Source organism: Chrysoperla carnea, chromosome 5, assembly GCF_905475395.1.
Source record: "Chrysoperla carnea chromosome 5, inChrCarn1.1, whole genome shotgun sequence".
Lineage (NCBI taxonomy): Eukaryota > Metazoa > Arthropoda > Insecta > Neuroptera > Chrysopidae > Chrysoperla > Chrysoperla carnea.
In genome coordinates, this window is record NC_058341.1 from 446,699 (window position 1) to 472,640 (window position 25,942).

Below are 25,942 nucleotides of genomic sequence, written 5' to 3' on the forward strand. Positions count from 1 at the left end.
TATTGGAAATGAATTTTTTATTTGCAAATTAATTAAGTATTCCGGACTAGAAATTTGAAGACATGGATTTTTTTGTGTGCATATTTTTAAAGATTAGACTCTTAGAATATGCCCTGATACGGATTTGTCAAAATTAGAATTATTTTCGGAAAATGCCTAGGAAATTAGGCTTCTAGACCATAATTCGCGTTTTATAGTTTCTCTATAACCACGAAATAATCATTAATCTTGTAGATGCTTGATGAAACCGTTAAACGCAAAGAAATTCCTGTGAGTTTTCAAGACAAATTTAACTCGCCTACAAATGAAAACAATGAAAAGTAATATTTCACATTCTAAAATTGTTGAAATATTTCTTCCTTAGTAACTTGTACCTTTCAAAACAGAGCAAAAAAAAACTTCCCCCTTTATCAAAAGAATTTTTTTTATTTTATAATATAATATAAGATATTTTTTCGTGCCCCATCCGAGAACTATAGTCATAAAAATGCACATTTAAAAATAAAACAATAGTTTCATGCATCGTTGGTCTCATTACAATGTTTCAAGTACCATTCAACTTAGTACAAGAGTGCAATGCAGCCAGTGTGTATATTAAAATTTTATTTCTAAGGTAGTACGACCGCCAGAGCAATTTAATTAGACTAAGCTTAAATCAACTCCACTTTATCTGTTACTGCCCGGTGCTCATACTGCAGCGAAGGAAATGGTTTGGTCCAGCCATAGTCGAACCAGAAGAAATTAGGAAACTCAGCGCAAATCCTGGGTTTCAGTACAGCAGTTGGTTATGATAGCCACTGAAAAGCGTAGAGGGGATACAGTACAAGGGTCTATTTGGCTAGGTGCTCTAAACCATTGCTTCGAGGCACGATCCTCGAGCATGGCCCGCTAACCTCCATACCCATACCCCCATACTCAAGCCGAAATCAATTCTTATTTAAATACAAAAATAACTTCAAAATTCGGCATATTTAACATTGGTCTTATGGGAAAACGGTAGATGGAGGATATATTTTCATAGATTTCTCCAAAACTAGTCGGTGGAAATTAAAAAAAAAACTATATAATATATTTTCAATTTTGATGGTGAATTATGTTATAACTTGACAATATAAGACGCAAAGTAAGAATAAAATTTTCCGATATTTGGAGTAATTTTCAAATTATCAAAAATTGAAAACTTTGTTTATTTAATTATGCTTTCGATATTTCGAAAACCAAGGCAGATATCGAAAAGTTTTATTAATTAAGTTGAAAATAAGGTACAAATAATTTCAACCACAAGTCTAAACTTAACTTGGCGCTTGTACTACCTTAAAATTTTATTTTTAATATAAAAAAAATTATTATATATGATACTTAATTTAAAATTCAAAATTCAAGCACGTTAAAAATGTTTTGCATGCATTTGACATAAATAAAAATTAATTTTCAAGCGAAATATCACCCTAAGTGAAGTATTTATATATATGAAGACCAGATATTTATATCCAGAGTAGGTTTGGTATAAACGTTGCTGATCAGGAGGGGTCTATAGAACTATAAATAACTGGTCAATTTTACCCCCTTGGATATAAAAAATTATCTCTATCCTTTTCAATAATGTGATATCAGGCTTATAATATTATTATTGATTGTTTTATTTTATTACTTTTATGATACATTGTACTTTTTTTTGATCCGTTAAGTTGGCAACGATTTTTCAGTTGTCTCGTAATGATACGTACAGTGAATTAAATCGTCAAAAACTACTTAAAATTCTTTTCTTACAAGAATGAATATCGATTTCGTACAATTTCAATTGAGTCTGTTTTTCGAAAATCAGATTCCAAAAAGTAAACAAAATGTATTCGCATTCGTAAAGTAGTTAAAAAGATCTAGCCCATTTCCTTTTTGTGGTTTTATTTCCTTTTTCTTCGATAGTTTAAGAGAAAATGGACACAAATGGAAAGTTTTGTCTTAATTTGTACCTTCACGGGTCAAAACCCCCAAGGGGCTCTTGCTCAAATTTCAGCTTGATATCTCTATTCGTTTTTGAGTTATCGAATCATTAATATTTCTTGTTACACACTTGAGACTATAATTAGTATACCTTGATAACTATTTCATATACACAGGGTATACAAATGATAATAGATTGTAAATTTTCACTTATAAGACTGTGTAAAACTTTCCGGTTTTGCTAACTTTACAGACATCAGACATTATTATTAAATAATATGACTCAAAAGTTAAATAATTTGTTGTTTCAAAATTTTATAAAAAAAAAAACTTTTCATCGGCACTTTTAGTTTGTTTTTATGACTTGATATCGATGTTAGAAGGAAGGGTGTCTATCACTGCCATAGCAAGCAGTAAAAAGTAACCATATGAGTCAGTCACCAGTGATACTTAAAAGTGATAAATGTGAGTATGTTACCTCAACAACACATATGGACACAACATAACATCAGTTTTACTTTCTCTCTTCCCTAATTTTCTAGGTACCTTCTATGTCGAATTGTTATTGTTGAGTAATAATAATGGGTACATTAATTTATTGTTTTTATTTTTTTTTGGTGTTGTTTCTTGTTTGTGTTGCCACTTTTATTAGTGATTTGTTTAATTTATGGTTTGTTGTTCTTTTCTTTTTTCGATATATTTCGATGTAGATGTTTTTTTTTTCAAGTGTTTTCTATCTAAATGTGTTTACTATCAATATTTCCTTTTCAAATGTATGTTCGTAAGGTCATTATTAGTTTATTCGCCTTTTGTTTGTTGCTATGTCGAACAGTCGAAGGATATGTAAGGTCCATTATTCAAGTTGTATGTTTTAATTAAATTAAGACAACCTTACAGGAACAGGAAGGTTTCTGCTAGAAATAGAGTTGTATTTGTTTAATTTTTTGCCAGAAAGTAAATTCATCTAGTTCGTAAAGTATACTAGGTAATTCATGTGACTAAAGCAGTTAAAACATGCAGTCTTCTCTTTTATCATTTTTTATTACATTTTTAATTTCTTAGATTTATGATTTGGAAAGACTGAGACGAAATTTTTCTAATAGTATGACATTAATAGGTTGAATTTAGTAATAATTGAAGTGAGAATTGTGACTGTAGCGCTGATCGTCGGAAAGTAATCGAAGGAGACTTACGGTACGTTGGCGACGACACCTTTACAGACTCTATTTTATTAACAAATCTTTTTCTATCGGAATCAAATAGCCCCTATATCATCGAAAATAAGTTTTACCTTTACAGTGATTTTTATAAAAGAATAATTTTTCCTAAAACCCTCAAATTCGATAAATTTACCTACGACCATTTCTAACATAACCTTGAGGTTATTATCTCTCCCTGTGAACGGATTATATATAGAATGCAAAAAAGATAAGGTATAAATTTTATTATATTCTAGAATTTTAGATGAACTAAAATTTTGTTTTAGAAAATGATGAAGAATTTTCTATATCAACATAAACTATTTAAACAGAACCGTATACGTTTCGTTTACTCTTTACCTTTCCTCGAAACTTGTCTCGTAGAGTCTCTCTACATACACAAAGTGTCGTCTACACAACTATATAAACGTATACATACAAGTTTAAAGTAAATTGTTTCTTCTAGATTCTAGATTCTAGTTGGGTTCTAAGTTGACTGTAATTGTTATTTTAATTGAAGCTTTAGCTAAACTACTATCAAAATATAATCTGTCACATCAGTGAAGCAACATTTTAATCGTCTGCGTCGGGAACATTCTATGTTGTGTTTCTAGATTCTGTTTCTGACATTTGATTTTGAGAGGGGGCGCTCTACTATTTAGTTTAGCTGAAGAGATATACGAAACTAAATGTATATGTTTTGAAAATACTAATTTTGTGTCTATTCACAAGCTAAAGTACTTTGACCGAAATCATATAGTTTTTCTGGTTAAGGTATTTCGATACAAAAACGAAAGTGTTACCAAAAAACTGAAATTTGTGAGTCAATTAATGGGTATTTAATAGGGCCTTCCGTATAAATTTTCTTAAATGAAATCATTCTCTGTACGGAATACGATAATTGTTAAAAACAGCTCTTTTTACATGGTGGTAAATGAAGAAGTCATAATAAATGTTGGTTTTTTAGTCAATAAGTGCTTTCAAAAATGTTACCATTTGCATAAAAAACTTTTATCAATATTACTCAAGCTTTAAAATCATACCAAAAGCAAGAACTGTGTATAAAAATGAAAAACTTTTTTTTGATAAAACCACTGACTTTGATAGTTAATTTCTCATAAACCGTTCAGAGAATCGAATGAATTTTTCACAAAAGAAGAAAATTGCATCGTTTTGGTTAACACCGAACTAATCTCTGTTATCGCAGGCGAGATAAAAAGGGGCTCAAAAATACTTTACGATTATTCTAGATAAAAATATGAAACGATAATTTTCACATTCATGTGAGAATATTTCAAGTAAACAATTTAAATTGACGCTAGCGTTTGAATTGATAAAGCGAAAAAAAAATGAAATAATCTTTTTAAAATTATATAGACGAATAAATTTGTTTAAACAAAGTCTGATTTACTTTAAAAAAAATATTACAAAATGTTGTCATTTCAAAGATTTTAACAAGTTCAAAGTGGTAATTTAATTAATTATTCATCTAAAAAATTGAATACAACTAACTTACTTTAAGTTAGCGTTTGACTGCTTTTGACTGGGTTTTAATTAAAATTAAAATAATTGGAATGGATAAAAGTTTTTGATAACTTTAAGGTGGATAAAATTATTTAATTAATTTATTGTCTGCGCTATAATCTTTTTGTCTGTTCCAAAAATATATATTTCATAATTTTCAAAAAGTGTGAGAAATCATTTTCTTTAGAAAATGATAAATTCAATTTAGAGATTTGGCTCGCGCTTTTTAAAAGACTCTCCACAAAGTTTTTGTTCTCGATTTTGAATGGAATATCATTTTTAAAATAAAATTTGGGCTGATTTGAACAATCTGCGATTTTTACGAAATCCTGTCATGAATTTTATGATTTTTATTTTCGAGTTCTGTAAAGATGATGACGAGAGAATCCTTATTTGATACCTGGATTCAAATTTATGTAAAACAACGATTCCATCGAAATCAGAGAACACAATTTTATAGTATTGTATTTTTTAAATACTTTTGAAGACAAAAACATTTTTCCAAAGTAATCAAATTTCGAAAATCGAACTTTTACAGAAATCTATACGTCTCACATGTTTCTGTTTTCGTGAACAAGAAAACTGTAATATAAAAACCTGAACAAACTGTTTTTCTATTCGAAATTCGGTGTGGAAAAAATAATCAAAACTTTCCCTCATTCCATATTAATATACATAGATAGATACGAACTAGGAAAAAAAAAAGTTTGTGTTTTCAATATCCTGTGATTCTTCAGATAACACCAAAAAAAAAGTTTTAAACTACAAATTTTCTTTACACCAAAAACAGATCTTTTTCCTAAATATACATGATAAAAAAAAATATGATTGACTATATAAAAAAAAAACACAACATATTGTATGTCAAGTGGTTAATCGAGATTGATACCTTAAAGGTTCCATAGAACTTGGAAGAAAATTATTACAATCAATTGAAACCTTAAACAGATTATGAATAATTTTCGAACTTTTTTGTATTAAAAGCATCTTAGAGAAATAATAATAATTAAGTGATACAAAATATCAACAATAATTTACATTTTATTGTTTATAGGCAATTTTATTACAGATATGATATACAAATTACATACAGAACAAAATTATATTTTAATAATCAAATTATTACGGAACGTTTTTAAACCGTCGCGTCGATCTAGATTTCGTCATTTGCCTGAACGATAAGCTTTTTAACGAAGAGGAAATCGTGAAATTTGATTAAAGATTAAAAGAAAATTATACATAAGATAGTGTTTTTGTAGAGCCAGACCTTGTTTCAAAATTGCAACAGCATCCTGAATATAAAATGTACATATCTCTTACACAATGTAATTGAAATACTTATATGAAGAGTTACTCTCCATAGAGTATGAGAACTCCAAGGAGATCTCTAAGAAAAACACACATACACACAAACACATACACCGTCAACTACGTCGTGGTTTTTTGAGAAGAAGCGACACAAACATTCACTGCATACAAAAAAAAAAAAAAAAAAAATAAGAAGACTACACACAGAAGAGCATGAGAACACACAAAGAAAATTTGGTTGTCTTAAAAATAATAATAATAAAAACAGAAGAACTATATAGCGTACAGCAGAAGCACAGCTTTGTTACACAATATTACAGGGAAAAGACAAGTTACAAGTATACGACCACTTGTAACTGACACATTAGGACATAACAAAAAATAAAAAAATGAAACTTTTATATGATTTACTTTATATACATCTTTATATACACAGGGTGTTTAGATACAAATGAAAATTCTATCTGAATGTTCACTGACAAAAAAAAAATTTAAATAATGACTACCTCATCGAGAAGTTGGCTGTTTCATATTGAAAGAAAGTAAAAATACTTTCAAACAATTTCCTAATGATTGTAACAAGTACAGCTAAATAATTGTATTTACAATAGAACGGGATTGAATTTAAAATATGAATTCATTGATACAAAATCACTGAAGTTAAATAAACAAAATCATTATTTCTATGAAAGAGCTTGATTTTACTTTTAAAGTCATGCATTTTATTGATGGAAAATAAAATTGTACTTCGTTGAAATATATAATCGAGTAAATAAAGCGAATCGATGAATTAAAAGAAAATTTCTTTGAGTTTGCTTTAAATATAGGATTTGGGTATTACGAACATATATCTATCATGTCTAGTCCATATGTGATTGTGTCAACTACGTGAAGATTGTTGTTACTAACTTTTAGTGAGTTTGAAATAAACTTATTGATCATTTTTATAATATATATAACATATTTGTGTAATCAGTGGACTTGAGACACTAAAATCAATAACAATCTGAAAAGATACCTAATTTTTTTTGAACCTGCTCATGTTGTTGTGACAATCACATTAGTACTTTGGGAGATATATTTACAGTTACTTCTTCATGGGTTGACAAAAATTTCTAAAACACTTTGTACATATCAACTCTAAAAATAGGAATGTCTTCTACTTGTAACTATGCGTTCGTTGTCTCTAAGTTGGACATATATACAAAAAAAGAAGAATGAGACGGGTAATATCTCTAACCCTGTACCATCCGGTCCGTTTCAATGGCCTTCTTTACCACACAATCCAAACGCTAGCGCTTACCTCTACATCCGTTGTCCGTCGGCCACCGCCTGTCCTCCGTCTAGGTCTGTTTATAAGATAAGAAGCTGTAATAATAACATTTGAACTAGTTTTCAAACAAAATGTTTTGATTGTCTATCTGTGTTCACCCATATTTTTTTTATTCCTTCTTTTTTTTTGGTAAGTTATTTCTCAAGTTAGATAATATGTAGTTAAAAAGATTCAACCAATATGATACCGCTCCGGGAAGGGGGTTAGTGAAGATAAATTCTTTTGTTTCAACTTTTTTTCTTTTTTTTGCTATTTTTCTAATGAATTAGTTTAGGATGAAGGACATAGAAAAAAAATAAAACAATATTATGATATTAAATAATTACTTTTTTTGGTTGAATTAAGATAAAAAAATTCCTTTTGTTTTAAGGCAGACGTGTTTTTGTTGTTTGGTTAAAAAAACTGGGATAAATGAATTTTAACGTAGACAAATTAATTTTCTTTAAATAATAGCTATTAAGAAGATTCAAGTGAGATTCTGGTTCGGTTTTAATGAATTCTCATCAGCGTCGGATATTTGCTTCTGATAAATCACTTTCACAACTCATTTTTGAATGAAAAAAAACAAGAACTCGAATAGCCTAATTGGTAGGGCGCTTGACATGAATCCAAGAAGTCCAGGTTCGAGTCCTGGTTCGAGTGTATTTTTTTCAATTCTCTTTAATGAAAAGAACAAAGTTTAGATAAAAAATACAAATTGACAAATTATAAAAATATTTTTGCATATTCTCAAAATTCATACCAAGCTGAATCGCTTGAAGAAGTTAAACTTTCCTAGGTGAAAATAATCTGTTTTTGGGTTTACGACCCAACCAGTAAACAAATCAAAACGATAACATTCGATAATGAACAAAGTTTCAATAAATTTGATTGCGTCTAATTATCCAAAATTTCTAATTCATTTGATGATTGGCGGAAAAGTTTCCAAGATATTTCCTGAAATCCGTGATATTACGAGGCAATTGGTAAGTCTCAAATTTTAGGTTTTATCTCAGGAAGCATTTGATTAATCGTTGAATAAATGCGATTTATTTTTATCTGATGAGTTAATTTTCTATATACAGAGATTTACCGAACTTGGAAACAAAATATTTGAGTAAAATGCTTTGCGAATCTGTCAATTAATCTTCGAATGTAATTTTAGGCCTTGCACACATATAACCGACAAATAAAAGTGTTTTAAGGACGTGAAATATTTAAAATTATTGCAACTTTCTTAATTTAATTTAATTTTAAAATCAGTGGCAAAATAAATATTTCTTGATCCTTAAAACTAGTGGCAAAATAATTTTGTCCAAAAACAGGTAAAATATATATAATTAAGGATTATTTTGTTCAACTAAAATTGAAATATAAAATGTTTAACTTTTAAACATCTAACAAAAGAGGTTTACTTTTTATTTATCAAAACTTAAGATTGCAGGTAAATAATACTTGTATCTACCTGTCTTCATTCGTGTCCATTATTACAGAACAACATAGACTTAAAAATAAATAAAATGGAATTCTCCAAAAATTACTATGATTAATGTTTATTTAACACTACCAACCATATGACTACAATATAAACATATAGTCTGTTCTGTAGGCTACGATTGTACAACGGTACAACCAGGAACAAAAAAAAAAAACAAAACAATATTATTATATTAAGATGGCTGATGATAAAAATTTTTACAATCTTGTACTGGCTTGGGAACGGTCGTAATATTTGACATCATTTCAAAATGGAATGAAAATTTATGAGGATCAAGAAAACACTCCCGAGTATATTTAAACAATTTTGTAAAGGAACAATTGCAAGTGTGGAACACGAAGGTGGATACGTTGAGGCTAAAACGAAGTTTGCCATATGTAGCCAATTTAAGCACTCTTCGGTTAATTACCTTTCAAACTGAACAAAAAATCCAAATCAATTCATTCGTTAAGGCGCTACGATGCCACAGACAGACAGACAGGCAGATATAGCAGTCAAACTTATAGCACTCCATTTTTGGTTCGGGAGTTAAAGCATCTTAAAGTGAAATATAAAACTGGAGTGTATTATCCAATATCCGTTAAAAATTTTTTGTTATTGAAGAAGGAACACCGTTTTGAAGTGTCAAATTTTACACCTGGTCCTAAATTTAATAAAACAGGATTCAGGCCAGGCTGCAGGTTTGTGTGATTCCTGGTTAATAAATAATAATATAATATTCTTTAGGTATATAAAAATACATGTTGTGGTACTTTAGTCTTTATTACAATGTTCTGGTGTCTAATAAATATCAGCTTCACACCAGCTTCACCTATGGAGCTGCTTGGAGTTACATACAATATTGTTATACCTCTAACTAAATAGCTCTTTAAATTTTTCCCTCATTTTCGAGGTGTCAACTTCTCTATATACAATATTATATATGTGAGATAATATTATTTGGTTAGTTTTTCGCCATATTATAGTTGGGTGGTTGGTTGATCTAGATAAAAACATTGTTTACGTAGTAAATTTTTATTGATATATTAAATTTTTCCGCAGGTGTGAAAAGATATAAATTTTTTTTGTGAAAGCTATATTTTTTTTATAGCTTTGAAATTATAAAATAAATAAGTTATTGTTTGTTGTATCGAAATTAGAAGTTTTATATTACATGTCAAATATATTAAGGATATTTTCTGGAAAAATGAGAAGTAATTTCAGCTGTCGTAACAAAAACAGTTTTCTCAATCATCTAATAAGATCGTTTTGTGCCAATATTTCCCAAATTCTATGATTTACCCCTCGTTTTAAAACTTATCTAACTTTCTAATCGCTTTGCCCACGGTCTAAAAATGTTTCACCCAGTTTTGGTTATTAAGATATAATTTTGTTCAGTAATTTGTATATCATATCTGTAATAAAATTGCCTATACAGAATAAAAAGATAGTTGATTGCTGTTGATATTTTTGTATATTAGCATGAATTTTAGCTACTAGTAACGCCGTATACTTTTTCAGGCAATGCTCAAAGTAAATTTTTGAGTTTAAAGAATGACCTAAAAATATGATTTAACGACTCACAATCCAGTTGTTTTTATTAAAACAAAAATTCATTCTTTTTATAAATGTTGTTATTACCTAATTTTTAGAATTATTTCATAAAATACATTTATTTATATTTTATGAAGAAGCAAATTTTGATTTAGAAGCCTTACAAATATTTGATTTAGTATCAAATTACATTTTTATTTTTATTACATATAAAAGAATACACATATTTTTTTTGTTTCATATTTATTTTATTTGATAAGATTATTATAACATTTCTACTGGTATTTATTTTAATAAATATTTACTGATATTCAGTCAGTCCTTGGGAGTTCTTAGTCCATTTTACCATCGGAGCAGTTCATAAATAAATATGTAATAACAATAAGCTAAAGCTATTTAACCGCATGTAAAAATTTATACGTGAATCCATATAAATTGGTGGTAAATTTTTTGTTTCTCTGTAGCTTTGAATGTCAAAATATTATAGAAATCATGATTGTGAATGTCAATCATTCGAAATAAAATTAGAAAGGGCCTTAATTAATTTTGATGGACGATAGTTACAAAAATGTGAAAGTAATCATTTTTTAATAACGAAATTATTTATTTTCTGTTGAATCAACAATTTAAGAATTTAATTCAAAGCAATAGAAATTTCCGACATATTTTTAGGGTACACAAGCGTAAAAGCGACGGAAAGATTAAGAAAAAGAACATTGCAATACTTTTATAATAAAATTAGGTTTTGTACGATTCCAAATAGATTATGGTTTTGAAAGTTATGGTTTTGAAAGAATTTTGACTGTTTTTCAAAATTTTGAAAACTCATTATAATTTAAAGTTAATCGATTTTTTCTGAAATTACTAAAAAAAAATTTGTATTATATATTTGGGGTGATTCAAAAAGGGAAAAATTATAGAAAGATATTTTATGTTTAAAAATAGAGCCCTGTATAATTTTAACAAAATATCCAGAAAAATAGAAATTAATTTTGAAAACATAGATAGACATATGTAATCCTGATTATCTTTTGACAATTGATACATGAATGCGAAATCTGATATCTCCCTTATTCAAAACAACAACCTCAATTTACCCTACACATGTTGTTGATAATCTTGTGGAAAGAACAATTTTAATCAAAAATACCACACAAAATAAATCCAATTATTTTCTAACAAATAATAATAATTTTCTAACTAACATCGACAAACCGATTTTAACAACTTAATTAAAAATATAAAAATTGTAATTTTTGTAAAAACATCTGCTTCTATGGAAATAAAACAGCATTCAAGGTAAAGCAAACGTTCGACTTTTATTGCATTTACATGTGAGGATATAGCAAAGTGAAGGTGATTCATTCGAAAGACCGTTTCTTTTGAATAATGAAATAAAATAACTTAGATTTCTCATAATGGAGTGAGACAAGGCTTTAAAATAAGATTGTACTAAATTTTAACATTTTTCCATTTATTTTCAAAATACCTTTTTTCCATTGTAATGCTGGAACCACCTTAATTTATTACAATATTAAAAATAACCAGTTTTAATATTAAAAATAAAAATCGATTTGAAATGATTCAAGACTCAAACCGATAATACTTTTTTAATTAAGCATTTTATTAAAAAACGATCATTTTATTTCCATTTAAAATTCATTTATTTATTTTATAAATAAACCGGATCTCGGATAATTTAGTCAGCACATCATACAAAGTTGGGAAGTCAGTTTAATTAAGTTTATACAAGGTTGAATTATCTTTGAATTCTTTAAAGTTAATTGGCGATATGAAAATAAAGCATTGTCATTCATCAACAAGTCTTAAGGTTATGCGATAACGAGTACGATTTATAATAATTATTTAATTTTAAAAACTTTCATTTGGTTCGACTGTTTGTAACATTTCCTACCGACTGCGCCAATTATAATTAACTTAAAGATATCAAGTCCAGATGTCACTTCTCTATTTAGACATTTCGCACGTTCAATTTATTTAATTTGACCGCCCAATAATTGGTTAATATCTTTTTAGACACATTTTCTAACTTGTTATAATATTTCGATTCGAAATCAATAATTTGTTAATGTTAGAAAAGGGGTAAAAACTTTTCTGTCCAATATACCATCTGTATACAATTTTATTATATTAAACTTGTGTTAGTAATAATAGCATAACGTACTGTTTGACACACAAGAATAGAAGATATAGAATTTCTATGTAACATAGAATGTTCGTAAAATATAAAGGTAAATCGAATTATTGTGTTATAATTCAATCAAATATTGTAACTCCTTTTACAACAGCGATGGCTAATTGGTATTGACACATCTCTAAAAACTTTATTGTAATTTAATTTGAATCAAATAATAATATGCCTTGCTTGTTGACATTCGAATCGAATCGAACAATTATTTAACTCATCTCGAAAAATTTTAAGTTTACATTTGTATGCTTCGAGGTGTTAATACAATGAACAATGAATTTTACATCTTAACAAGTGATATTTACAAAATTTAAAAAACCCCTGGCAAATTTTCGGGTGTCAACAATCTCCATTAAATTATCTCTTTCGTTGAAGCTTTTTCCAAGCAGAGCTGATTTTGAAGAACATTGACAAAGTTTGTAGTCTTTTCGGTACAAAAACCCAAAATTTGCACTTGAAACATAGCTAAGAACACTCTTCATTAAAATACCTTTCAAACGAAACAAAAACAATCAAAATCGGCGCATCCATTTAAGCCCGAATTCGCAGAAAAGATTGCAATCATTATGATTCATCGTAATTTTTGCATGAGATATCAATTTCAATCGCAAAACTCGAAGTTTCGGATTAGATATTTTATTAATTTTTAGTAAAATAGAAATATATTTTTAAAAAAAACTACAAAATTAGAAATATCTACAAAAGTTGATAATGTAACAAAAAGTTATTGACATGATTTCTAAGAATCATAATCGTCAAGGCTTATTAGTGTTTCAATATATTCGAGATCTGATCACAAATTAATAATATAGAAACACATAGAAAGGGTACAACCTCCTATTTAACACATTTGAATTAAATTTTCGAAGTTTCTATACCTAGAATAGAAAATTATTGTGTTAATTATCTATAATTCTAAATTGTATAGATTATTGAATTAATTTGTAAAGGTAAAGGCTTTATGATCAAACGGTAAAATATCATGAATTGAATAACTAATTTTATTTAATGAAAATTATAGTTAATTTTTGGTTAATTTAGTTATTACAGACCCATATCTTAGATTATTAATATTTATCTAAAAAGGAAGTGTACATTTTAGAATATAGATAATTAATGCCTAATCCTAATATCTTCGGCTTTTTGCTTTTTTATGGGAACATAAAAAAACGAACCAAGTTCTTATATTAAAATATTTGTTAGTTTTAAAGAAAATTTTCCGTGTGAGTTTATGAGAATTCATCAGTGTCACTGATAGCACAATTAAAAACTCGGTTCACATACACTATTTTCGCTGCCAAAGTCATCTATTTTATTGTAATAAGTGGCCATACTGAGTTCAAATTTTTGTATATAGAGCCCTGAATTTTCAAGAGACCATTTAAAAAAAACTATGTTTCAGAGCCTCGAAAAATACAAAATTCGAGTCCCGATATTCAGAGAAGTAAAATTAGTAAATGTTAAAATAATTTCACCCTCTTTTCTCTGTTCAATTTTAATCAAAAAATAGAGTAAACTGTGCTAAAAATATATTTCAGAGCGGCTAAAAATACAAAATTCGAACCCCATAATTCAGGTTAAAATAATTTTTGTTTTTAATATCAGCAAACCCTTTGTGTAAATATTATTGGAAAATACTTTTTACGAGAAAACTAAATACAATATGAGGAAAAGTTTTTTGAGATAAAATACTCACTAAAACCAAAAACAAACATTACACTTTTCAGTTTGTGAAATAGAAACAAGAATTGACAGTAGAAATTAGTTAGCGACTTAACATCGAATGAATGTTATATGTTTCTATATATTGTAACAAGAGTTTCTCCCCTTTCAACTTTTGTAATATATGTCTAATCCATCACTAATACCTCTAATAAGCTCAAAGATTTTCACACCTATTTCCAACACATAATTAATACGGAATTCATGTTCGTCAAGTCAACTCATCAGTCGACAGTTGGTATTGCGTTAACGAGCTTAAGAACAAATGTTTTATTCGTTTCCAAAAATGAAATTTACAGCGAAAACTATTTTTTGTTATGATTTTGAGAATAAATATTTACAAAATTAGATGGAAAATTAATTTCTAGGAAATTTTTTCATAAAAATGCAAAATAAACTTTTTCTGGTACACGAAAATAACAAATTTACAAGTTCGGAAAAATCAAACGTGTTTTTAGAATAACTTTTAATAATCTATTTCATTTTGAAATTCAATGAACGAAAGAGGAACTTTTTAAAAACTAAAAATGGCAAGTTCTGGATTATTGTCATTTTTGAATATGGAAACGTATAAGAACCAAGAAATATTTGATTTTGAATACGAACGACTGTATATTTAACGCCGGAAATTAGGCCTAAAACATGAGAAATTAACAAATAGCTATAAAATTGGAACAGTAAATTTGATAACTAAAAGCCATAATTTCCACCAAAAATACTTAGAGATTTATATTCAGCCGAAAATTTCAAACCTATTAAAAAGCATTTAAAAACACTAAAGTTTTTCTAATTACAGTTTAATTTAATCCCCAAAATGCAAAACATTTCAATAAAACTTCGAAAAAATTTAGCTAAAAAAATTTTTGATTTAAAGAAAATTACTAAAATGAAAAAATTTCCAAATAAACCGAATTTCAGAAGCATAGAAATCAGAATTTTCCGGTTTAAGTTAATAATTTGATTAAACACGAAAATTTCGAGTTTTTAATTTCAACAAAAATATCTTTTTTCGCATTTCGTTTAGAATAGACAAAGTTTGCAATTGAAAATTCACCAAATGGTAAATTTTTTCTCAATTTTCGATGATATATTTTATAAAAGAATCCAAGACTAAAACAAAAAATATATAATTTCCGCATTTAAGATTTATAATCTACACTATTTCGCGAAAATTTCACAACTTTTCCCGCCAATTTTCCTCTTATACCTTCTTCATTCGAAAGTCAAAAAAAGACAATAGAAATTCTGCTTTTTACTATTTTTAAGCAAAACATTTCACCAACATTATTTCGAATAACATGATCTTAATTTTTCATTTTGCTCGCATTTTGTCCGCCAATTTTCTACTTCGACAACTAGCAAATTGTCTCCAAAATTACCGGTTTGTCTTTATAATATTTTTACATAAAATTTCTGCTTTTGGAAAATTTCTTCTCGGAGATTATTTCGAATAACATTATTTTAATTTTTCATGAAAAGCATATTTTGCCCGCCAATTGTCTTCGTCAAAAAAAAACAAATTATCATCAAATTAACCGGTTTGTATTCCGTAATGGTTTTTTATAAGAGGATTACAATCACATAAAAACAAATTTTATCGCTTTTAGAACTAAACACACGTTTCAAACAAAACCTTTTTTTACCTTTATGATGTCGTAAATGATGACCATTTGTATTCGTACAACATGGTTGCTCCAAATAAAACGTCCAACTGTTTTCAAATTCACATTGGACAAATGCATTTTGTAAAACATCACATTGAATTAATAAACTGGTCACTAAAATGAACTTTACACACTTAAAATTACCTCCAAACCACTTCATTTTGGAATCGAAAATTCTTCTTTCCAAAAAAATACAAAAACTCAAAAAAATAATTATTTAAAAACAAAGCCACTTAGAAATTTTAAACTTCTTTTATTGCATTATTAAGTCAATGAACTTCGAAGATATATACAAACTAATTATTTTCACTTTTCACTTAAAAACTGTTTAGCGAGGAAAACTTAAAGTTTTCACAGAAAATTAACAAAAAAAAACTGGAAAATTCACACAGAAAAACACAAAATAATAAAAAGAAGAAAATTCGTTTAAAGAAAATAAAACTACTTCATATTCACATCGAAAACCAAATAAATTTTCATCGAATACATTCGAAATGTTTGTGTTATTTCCGAATTACAAACATTTTCAATAAAATTCGTTTTCATGTAGAGAAATGTTTTGAATGTTATGTTTTTGCAGAGAGCATGAAGCGTCCCGACGTTGTTCGTCGTTATACGATTTAAAACAAACTGATGCGTTGTTTTCATTTGGCTACTCTGATACATACATATACATACAAATACATTCGTAATACACGTTGTACTTGCGCAGTTTAGCCATTGCCAGCCAAGAAATAGAAGATAATAAATACTGAACAGACTGAATACCCCTACGGTTGGTTTTTTATGTATTCTTTTTCAACTAAACTATTTGGATAAAGGTTGTATCTTTGTTTGCACCTTTAGATAGACCATCAGAGGTAGAACGAACGCATCAAGGTAGAACACTAAGACCCATCGTATATGTTGTGTTGGTTATAGAGACGTTAATGTTTAAGGAAAGAATTCGTGTGTTTTTTTTTTTGTATCTACATTTATGTTCGTAAAATATACACCTGTGTATAATTATTATATTTTTGTGTGATATTTTCGATGATCTTTATACTTTTGTCTACACTTTTTTACGGAAGTGTTTCCTTAGTTTAATTTTTGTTTAAATAATTCGAAAAACTTATTTGTTTGTTTAAACTTACTAAATAAAAGCTTGAAAGAAATTTTCCTTTTAATTTCAAGATAATTCCAAATATTTTTCCACTTTTCTTTGTAGAAAAAACATTAGAAAAAAGTGCAATAGACTATCATATCCACCATTTTGGTCGATTATATTACTGTAACTGAGAAATGATACAAAAATGTATTTAGTTATGCAAAAAAACTCTTCTATTGCATCCAATTGCAGCACGGCTTAATCACAGAAGTAAGTTGTGAACTTAAAAGCGTAAAAAGTCACAAAATCTGCTTTTTATTCCAAGTAAAAAGTTTTGTAAAAAATCTATAAAACATTTTGGTGGAGGTGCAAGGAATTTAACGATATATAATAATCCTTATATAGTACTTAAGTTATTTGCGCTTCCACCATTTTGGTCTATTAAATTAATATGCCTTATATTATGTTGTACGTTGTTCATCATTAGTTATGTTCGTAAAATTGTAAATATTGTCCCTTTTTTACGAAAACATTACGAAAACTTGTTGTAAAAATAATGTGAAATTTATATCGAACTTCTTCGAGATAAATATTGCACTATCCTTTTGATTTTAAAAATTGAATTTTGTGTACACTTTTAGAGTTAATTACAAAATTTGGTTAGAAAAGATGATAAAATATTTGCTTCTGATGCGAGTAAAAGGGTTTTGTGTCGGTAATTTCAATTCAGAAATTGAAAATCTTCAAATTTCTACGGAATTAAAGCCACTAAAAATCATTATAACGAATTCCTGAAGGGGATAATTAATTTTTGAATTATTTTTAACATTAATTTTAATGAACTCAAAAAAACAAAAATATTTCTTTTTAAATAGTTTCATATTTTCTAAATTGAAATAATAAGGGTTCGGTTTATTACATTCCAAAAAAAAAAAGTTTACAATTGTTTTTTCTACGTAGAAAAAAAAAAGGATAGTTTTAATATCGTAATTTAGGGTATCTCTATAACAATACTGATGAACTGTATATCGTTAACTTGGGATTAGTTCAATTAATAATTGCCACTAGACTGGAACCGATTCTTCTTTTTTAAAGTTTTAATAATATTGACAGGGGTGGCATCCTATCCTGATCATGTGATACAAATGTTACCATTATTAAAAATGCACATACACTGAGTGAGTAGTGAGTAAGTGCAATTCTTATTGAATTTTTAAAATCAACTCTCAGATGAAACTATTTTTTTTTCTAAACCATAACATATGGTTAATTCTTTATTTAAGGGGTGTCTTTGTTGTTGTCATATATGTAGAATCCCGACCAGGATACAGATGACATCACCAAGGATAATTGGACGAACACAATTATATGAATTTTTTGTGTACAGTTTCGATATCGCTTGTGGTTTTGAATGTTCATACAATTTTTGGGTTAATTTTATTCGTCATGCAAAATTTTTTTCGCATTATTTTTTTTAGCATCTGTGATCTGTGCACTAAGCGATTTTTAAATACCACAAATGAGAAGACAGAATTTTTAAATAATCAAAATATTCCTGGAGCCAACTGTCCGGGTTTAACACCGAATATCAGCATAAACTTGTCCGAACAATTTTGATTATTTCTATAATATAGAGGTCCACTCAAAAATTTTGGAGAAGCCTTTATTTTTAAATTATTTGAAGTACATTTATTAAAATTTTTTTAACCCTCGAACTAAAATAAACGGGTGTTATAAGTTTGACCGCTATGTATGTGCGTCTATCTGGCTGTCTGTCTGTCGGTGACATCGTAGCGCCTAAACGGGTGAACTGATTTTTATTTTTTTAGTTTCGTTCCAAAGGTAATCTAATGGAGAGTGTTCTTAGCTATGTTTCAAGCGCGAATTTAGGGTTCCGTACCCAAAATTTTGGCAGGTTTTTTTTCTATTTTGTAAATTTCATAATTTTGTAAATTTGGTGACATTAGATTAATTTTACTATCTCCCGGCTTTTCGAAAGGCTGAAGTGGCAGCCATACTCAAGATGAATTTATTAATAGCAATGTATGCATAAGAATAAAAGGAGTTAAATATATTGTTTCAAAAAAAAGAATCTGTACTATTTATGTTTAAAATTTCACCAAAAAAAAAAAGGGTTTTGATATCAAAGGCTTTCAAATAAGAAAAAACACAGGTATAAATATGTTAATTCAGATGTTACCTGTTTTTTCTATCACAATATTTTCAACACCTCAGTTTTTTTTTTTTTACTTTGAACGTATTATAATTGGTCCAATCAATAACAAATCAATCGTAATGACTAATCAATATTTCCGTAATGAATAATAAAAAAACTTTACCAAAAGTATGTTAATTTGTTTTTAATCAAAAAACGTTTGTTTTTATTATTCTATGAATTTAGCCATGAATTGTTAAATTTATATAAAACATTCTTAAAAATAATATTCATACAGTCTGGAAATTTCTTAGAAAATGATTTGGTTATAAACAATTAAAAATTTAATCTAAAATTAACTGGTATAGTTTTTATATCTTGTTAGATAGGGTGTCCTACTAACGTACATTATGCAAAAATATACGAACAGTCGAATTCATTTTTCGATACGCCTTAAATAAGAAAGTTTGTGGACAGAAATTGGACACTTAGGCAACTTTTATCTTAAAAAAAACACAAATTTCGTGAAAAAAGCAAAAATATAAAAAAATTATAGTTTATAAAAATATTTTTTTCGTTTACTCAATAGATTTAATTATACACAGACTGATTAAACAATTAACTATGTTTTTTAGTATATTTCTTATTCTTTCTATAAAATAAACCAAGCAATTTAACGATTAAAGGTTCCTTTGAATAAATAACATTTGAATTGTACGTGTACGTTTTAAAGTTTTAAACCCAAGCAAACAGCGTAAAATAATGATTAAATTCTGGTAACAGATAGTTAGTTTATTTTATGCATAATAAATCATCTTTTTATAATATACACAAAATAACTTTAAAATATTTTTTTATATGGAAAAAGGGTCTATGTTGCCGGCGCTGATTATTAATAGATTGATAATTATGATTTCTTAAAGTATTGAAGACTATAAAAGGAAAATTATTAGGGAAAATATCCCATTTCTCCGTTTTGGCAGTGAGAAGATCAAACGGGGTAACAGTTTTTTGGTTCTTTTAAGAGAAACTTATCGATAAGGTGGTAATTTTAATTTTATACTGATTTGACCTTGAAGGTCATTTAACTTGAAAAGAGGAAATATTTATTGTTAACAAACAGCGGCAACGTATAGTCTTCCATTTTTGTATATGTATATATAGTAAAACCACGCCGCGTTACTTCGCTGTGTTTAATAAAAGAGCCGTGAGTTGCTGACTGGTTTTTTCTGTTGTCTTACAATGAATCAGAATGATTGTTTTATGATGATTATGACTCTGTGAATTAAAATAATCTTTTTTTTTTTCTTCACTTATTCTGTTGGATAAGTACTTTTTGATCGCACTGTTTTTCATCAAGTCAAATTTACTTACGCCACACTCAAATTACGATTTGCTTTGTAAAAGTCAATTTTCCACATTCAATGAGAAATAACCGATTTATTTTTCCACGGAAAATCGTGTAGAAAAAAAGAGCTTAAATTAAAAACGAAAGATAATCAGTCATGGTGACTGTGGGCGGAAGTGAAAACTTAAGACTTTGGAATAACTGTGTTATTTTAACCGCTGTGACTGTCTGTCTGTCTGTATGTGGCATCGCAGCAAATAAACAAATAAACCGATTTTTCAATGTTTATGTTTCAAGTACGAGTTAAGGATTCCGTACCCGAAAAAACTAAAAATTTTCGACGATCTTCAAGATCGGTTAAGTAAAAAAGGTAATTTAATGGAGAGTGTTCTTAATTATGTTTCAAGTGATAGTTCAGGGTTCCATATCCGAAAAATTTGTCGGGGTTTTTTTTATAAATTTTGTAAATTTCACTTGTTTTCTATACAAACATTACATATCTTCTAACGAGCATCTATGGAAGATTTTACCTCAAAACTCTCTTCACGAGTACGGGGTCAGAATTTGTGCCTGCAGGAGAGGTCCGTGGTCGTGAGTCAGCGGCGATATCTATGTCTGAAGGGGAGATTTAGGTACAGAGGTAATTATGGACAAGGTTTTGTTTAGTGCTACTGTACAATTACCTTGTTACACAATATACTATTTTTTTTTTTAAATCTTGTTGTTTTATTTTTTCAGTTCATATAAAATAAAGTTATTATATTTTGATGTGTTTTGTTAATTAAGTTATAAAAAACGTTCTTTTGGAATTCTTTTAAATTATAATACACACACAGACACTATCTACTTGATTATCATGTAAGTTATAATCATTTTGATTATAGACTATGAGCTGAGCAAAACTGACTTGACTTGACTCAGTCAATAGGCTTAACTTGATGCGGGGGATTGAATTATTACTTAAAACACTTACACAACTATATTATTGAGAGATCAGTATTTTAATTTATCTATAGGTTCTTCAAAAATACGTACGAAATCCTATTAGAAAGCTAGGTTCAAGTTTAACTAGTTTACTGGCCACATTTTTTACTACAGAGGAATAAAAATAAATTCATCAACCATAAAACTGTACTAAAACTAAAACCGCTAACTTAATAGTATTCATAATACGACGCAAAATTAAACACATTTCGGGTCAAATGTAGTGTCAGTCACATATACTTTTCTTAAGAATTGATCAATGAATTATTTGACGTTTCTATTGGTCCTATAAGTATAGTTCTGTCAATTTGAATGAAATATGTTGATATTTCTGAACAACATATAGAAATATTCATAAAATTTAATGATAGTGATCCATTGTAAAAGGTATAACTTTGTGATGAACATATTACCTGCAGCTGTCTTATGAAAATTATATGATTTATGGGAAACGAACATGATTATAGCTATAATTATTTATTTGTTAGGATCATCTGTAGAGCGCTGTGCTTACAGAGTGTTGGATCTAGCTACAAAAAAAAGGTCTTTTTTCTACCCATCAAGGTAGATACATCATACATACAGGTGAGAGGGACTGATAAATTATAATAAGGATGTTTTTTAAAAAAAACACATATTTTTGATGTGCTAATTAATTAGCTTGATATATTTCTCAATTTTATAAACATCATAATTTGCAAGCTGTTCGCTTAGCACGCTAGTAGGTACCGAAATAAATGGATAATCGATTAATTATAAATATGATTTTTGACATCATATTTTATGGGCAAATTTATTTTGTTATACTAAAAGGATTCCATACCATCTTACTTTTTACTAAATACTTTCGTAAAAGAAAAAAAAAGTACCGAACCTTTCGTGTTCTATTCTGAATTGCACTGGACCGATTATTTGTTCTTATGGCGAACATTCATAATAAATGAATTTTAATTTCTAAAAAAAAATCACCTAGTAACCGATTTTCAAAATTAATTATTCGTTCATTTTCATTTAGTACACATTCAAAATATGGAAAAATAACACAAAATTTCAGTTAATGTCAAAATTTTTCAAATTATTAGTTATATTTGAAGCGTAAACGAAACAGGCTTTAAAGAAAAAATATACAAAAGTTAATCCGAAATTATTGCAATATTTTCTAAACATAAAAATTAGTGAAAACTTCATTCTGGAAAATTTGCTTTTATCAAGAATTCGAACGAATAGAAATTCAATAAAAAATGTAAACATAGAATTTTTATGATTTATTTTTCTGTTCTGAGATATTTTAACATCTATACAATTCTGGAAATAAATCAGTAAAGTGTAAGAAGAATTTAGAATTAATGAAATAATATCGAATATTTGTGGATTATGGACAGTCTTAGTAATATTAATACTAACTTAGAAACGGATCAATTTTCTATGGATTGTAATAATTTGAATATAAATATTGAGAAAAATGAAATCGAAAAGTCGAAACAGAATGTATTAATAAGCACAGATAATGAAACAACGAACTTGCTTAAAATCCGTCAAACAATAATCGATAGTTTAGAATTAGATAATCGAAAATTACGTGAGAAAATTACAATAATATGCCGTAGCAATGAAGAGAATCAACGACAAATCGAAGAATTAAAATTACAATTAATCGATTGTCGTAATATTAAGAAATATGCGGATTTTAATAAAATCGCTGCACGAAAATTAATTGGTATTGAGAATGAATTAAATACATTACGTGAAAAGAATACAGACTTGATCCATAGAAATTTTTGTTTGACATTTGAAAAAAATGAATTATATAATTTGATAAAGAGTTTAGAGAATAAAATTCAAAAAAGTAATTGTGATATTGAACGATTGACTGCGGAAATGAAACAAGTTGAAAAGAAATCTCCGAAGCCGTCACTATCACGACAAACACTTGAAAATCCCTCAGCAACAAGAACAGGTTATTTGAAAAAAATAGGCTTTGCAAAATGGGTGATTCTACGAAAAAGTGTAGCATGAATGTAGTACCTTTGAACGCGAACTTCCTTTTGCATGTAGTGTCAGTCACATATAGAATCACCCACATAAAGTTTTACTTTTCTGATGTCCTTTATTTTTCATTAGGTTTTGAAAGTGAAAAAGCAAATTTAATACGACAAGTTGAATTTTATAAAAATAAACTATTTTTAATGGAAAGTAATTTAGAAAAAAAGGATAAGGAAATCGAAAATTTAAAGGAAAGTTTAATGAAATTAACAAATAAATTGGAAATCGATCAATTAGATTTTCAAACAAAATACGATGAAGTAAATAATTATCATAAAAATAAACTAAAAGAATTGTATGAAATTTGGAAAAAAGATTATACAAGTTTAGAATATAATAAAAAGATAACGGAAAACGATTTATTAACATTACAAGCGAAATATTCTAAACTAGAAAATTCTTTATTAGAATCACAAAAACGTAATCGATCAGTGGATGATATTCGAACAAAATACGAAACGTTACAAATTAAGTATGATACCGAAAAAATAAAATTAGTGAAACAAAATCATGAATTAAAGGACGCAAAATCGAAGGATTTGTTACAATTACGGGACGATTTAAAAAAATCCGAAGAAAATAAAATACACTTAGAAGATAAATTATCAAAAATACAATCCCTACTCAATCTAGAAACGAAGAAAAATGAACATTTACGTGATAAATGTCGAGATTATTGGACGTTAATTACGACAAAAGATGAACAACTCAAATTGGCTCAACATACCGTGGAAAAACAGATAATCGAAAGGCAAAAATTGTTAAAAGAAATTGATTTTTATAAAACAGCATGTACGGAAAATGGGGTGGTTTTAGCTGAAAGTACGAAATCAATTTCGAAAGATTTAGAAGAAAATTTCAACGATAAACTTGAAAATGAATTTCTGGAACAATTAGAAAGAAATCAATCGAAATTAACAATTTTAGAAAACTTACATTCACTCTCATCAAATAATTCAATGGCTAATTTAACTGACGATGGATCCACAACATCAACCTCGAAAACTTCATCGAAAAAAGAGTATAATATGAATGTAGTCTCGAATATCATAACGGAAAATGTAAAAGATTTTACAATTGCGAAAAAATCAATGAAAAAACGATTGAAAAAAACCATTTAATATTTCATTTTTGAACATTAATACACAATTTTCCATCTGTCTTCGTGTGTCGACATCGAAAAGAAAATCTCCTGCTTCTTCGCGCGCGCGCATTGTGTTTTTAATTTATTTCTTTTTATACTTTATAAATTTAATCAAAAAATAAATAAATATTTAATATTTGTAAATAGAAAAAAGTTTGCTCAATTGAGTAAGCTCAATTGATCATTTTTTGTGTGTTTCTTTGGATAGTTTCAAATTTTTTGATTCGTATTACTCTCTCCACAATTTTGAAACATAATAATTTATAATAATTTTCGCAAATAATTTTATTAGATTATCTCAAAACTTTGAAAAAAATCAATATTCGATAACGTTTATTGTGTCCTTTCGAGTTCACTTATTAGGTCATACAGGTCACTAACTCAGTGCTTGTGTTGTATACTGCAGTGTCAATAATAATTTTTTTTTCAATACGTGAAAACAAAGAATTCACCTTTTGTCTCATTTATTCCCACACCTTCATACTAACAAGGTGTTTTTTTCTCGAAATAACATCGAAAAAATTGGTTACTTAACACTGTGATATACATTCCGTATTTGGATAATCTAATAACAAAATTGGGAGTATTAGATCATCTCACTGACGCTTTTAATTTATTGTGAACTGTAAACTGTGATAAAGGGTGATGAGTTTAATTTCTGGGGGAATTCGCTTGGCTAACGCAGCTCCTGCGCTAGGGATTTTTTATTCAAATGGTATGTGTTTGAAACTTTTTTGATCTAAATACAATTTTATATATTTTCAAATTATAAATTGTTCCAGTGTTTTGATAAGGATGATCAAACGAAGCAAAATTTTAGCTACTCTTTTTGGATTCTTAGGAGTTTTAAATCATAAGAATTGAAGTGCATTTCCCCCTTCAAAAATCAGATAAATATGTTCAATGATTCTTTTTTTCAACAATAATAGAACCGGTTTTGAGTTGAAGTTTTTAGACTTTTAGAGGTATAAAAGGTCTTTGTTCGCCAAGATATTTCTATTTTTAAAATTCTTTGGCAGAAAAATTTCAATATTGTATTCTTTTGGTTACATATCATGAAATATTATTATCAAATTTTAGCGAATTTTCTGTTTTCGAAGCCGTGTCCAAAATTGATTTTTCTTTCCAAATTAAACTTGAAACTGAGGATAATCTGTGCTTGATAAGAAAATTGTAAGCCCTTTAAAATGAGGTAGGAAGTGCCATGTGAAATTTCAAAGTTGGAGTAGCTAGGGACGAAGAGATTAAACCTAAAATTCTCTGGATACCAT

General features: G+C 27.9%; 1 protein-coding gene across 1 annotated transcript in view; it reads right to left on the bottom strand.

Moving 5' to 3' along the window:
* Positions 1–16,076, bottom strand: part of LOC123301533 (semaphorin-2A) — a 441,589-nt gene extending 425,513 nt beyond the window's left edge. The window contains exon 1 of the mRNA XM_044884308.1: positions 15,890–16,076. Within this exon, the coding sequence (XP_044740243.1) occupies positions 15,890–16,070 (181 nt within the window). The 5' untranslated portion in view covers positions 16,071–16,076. The remainder of the gene's footprint in view (positions 1–15,889) is intronic.
* Between the last annotated feature and the right edge of the window lie 9,866 nt (positions 16,077–25,942).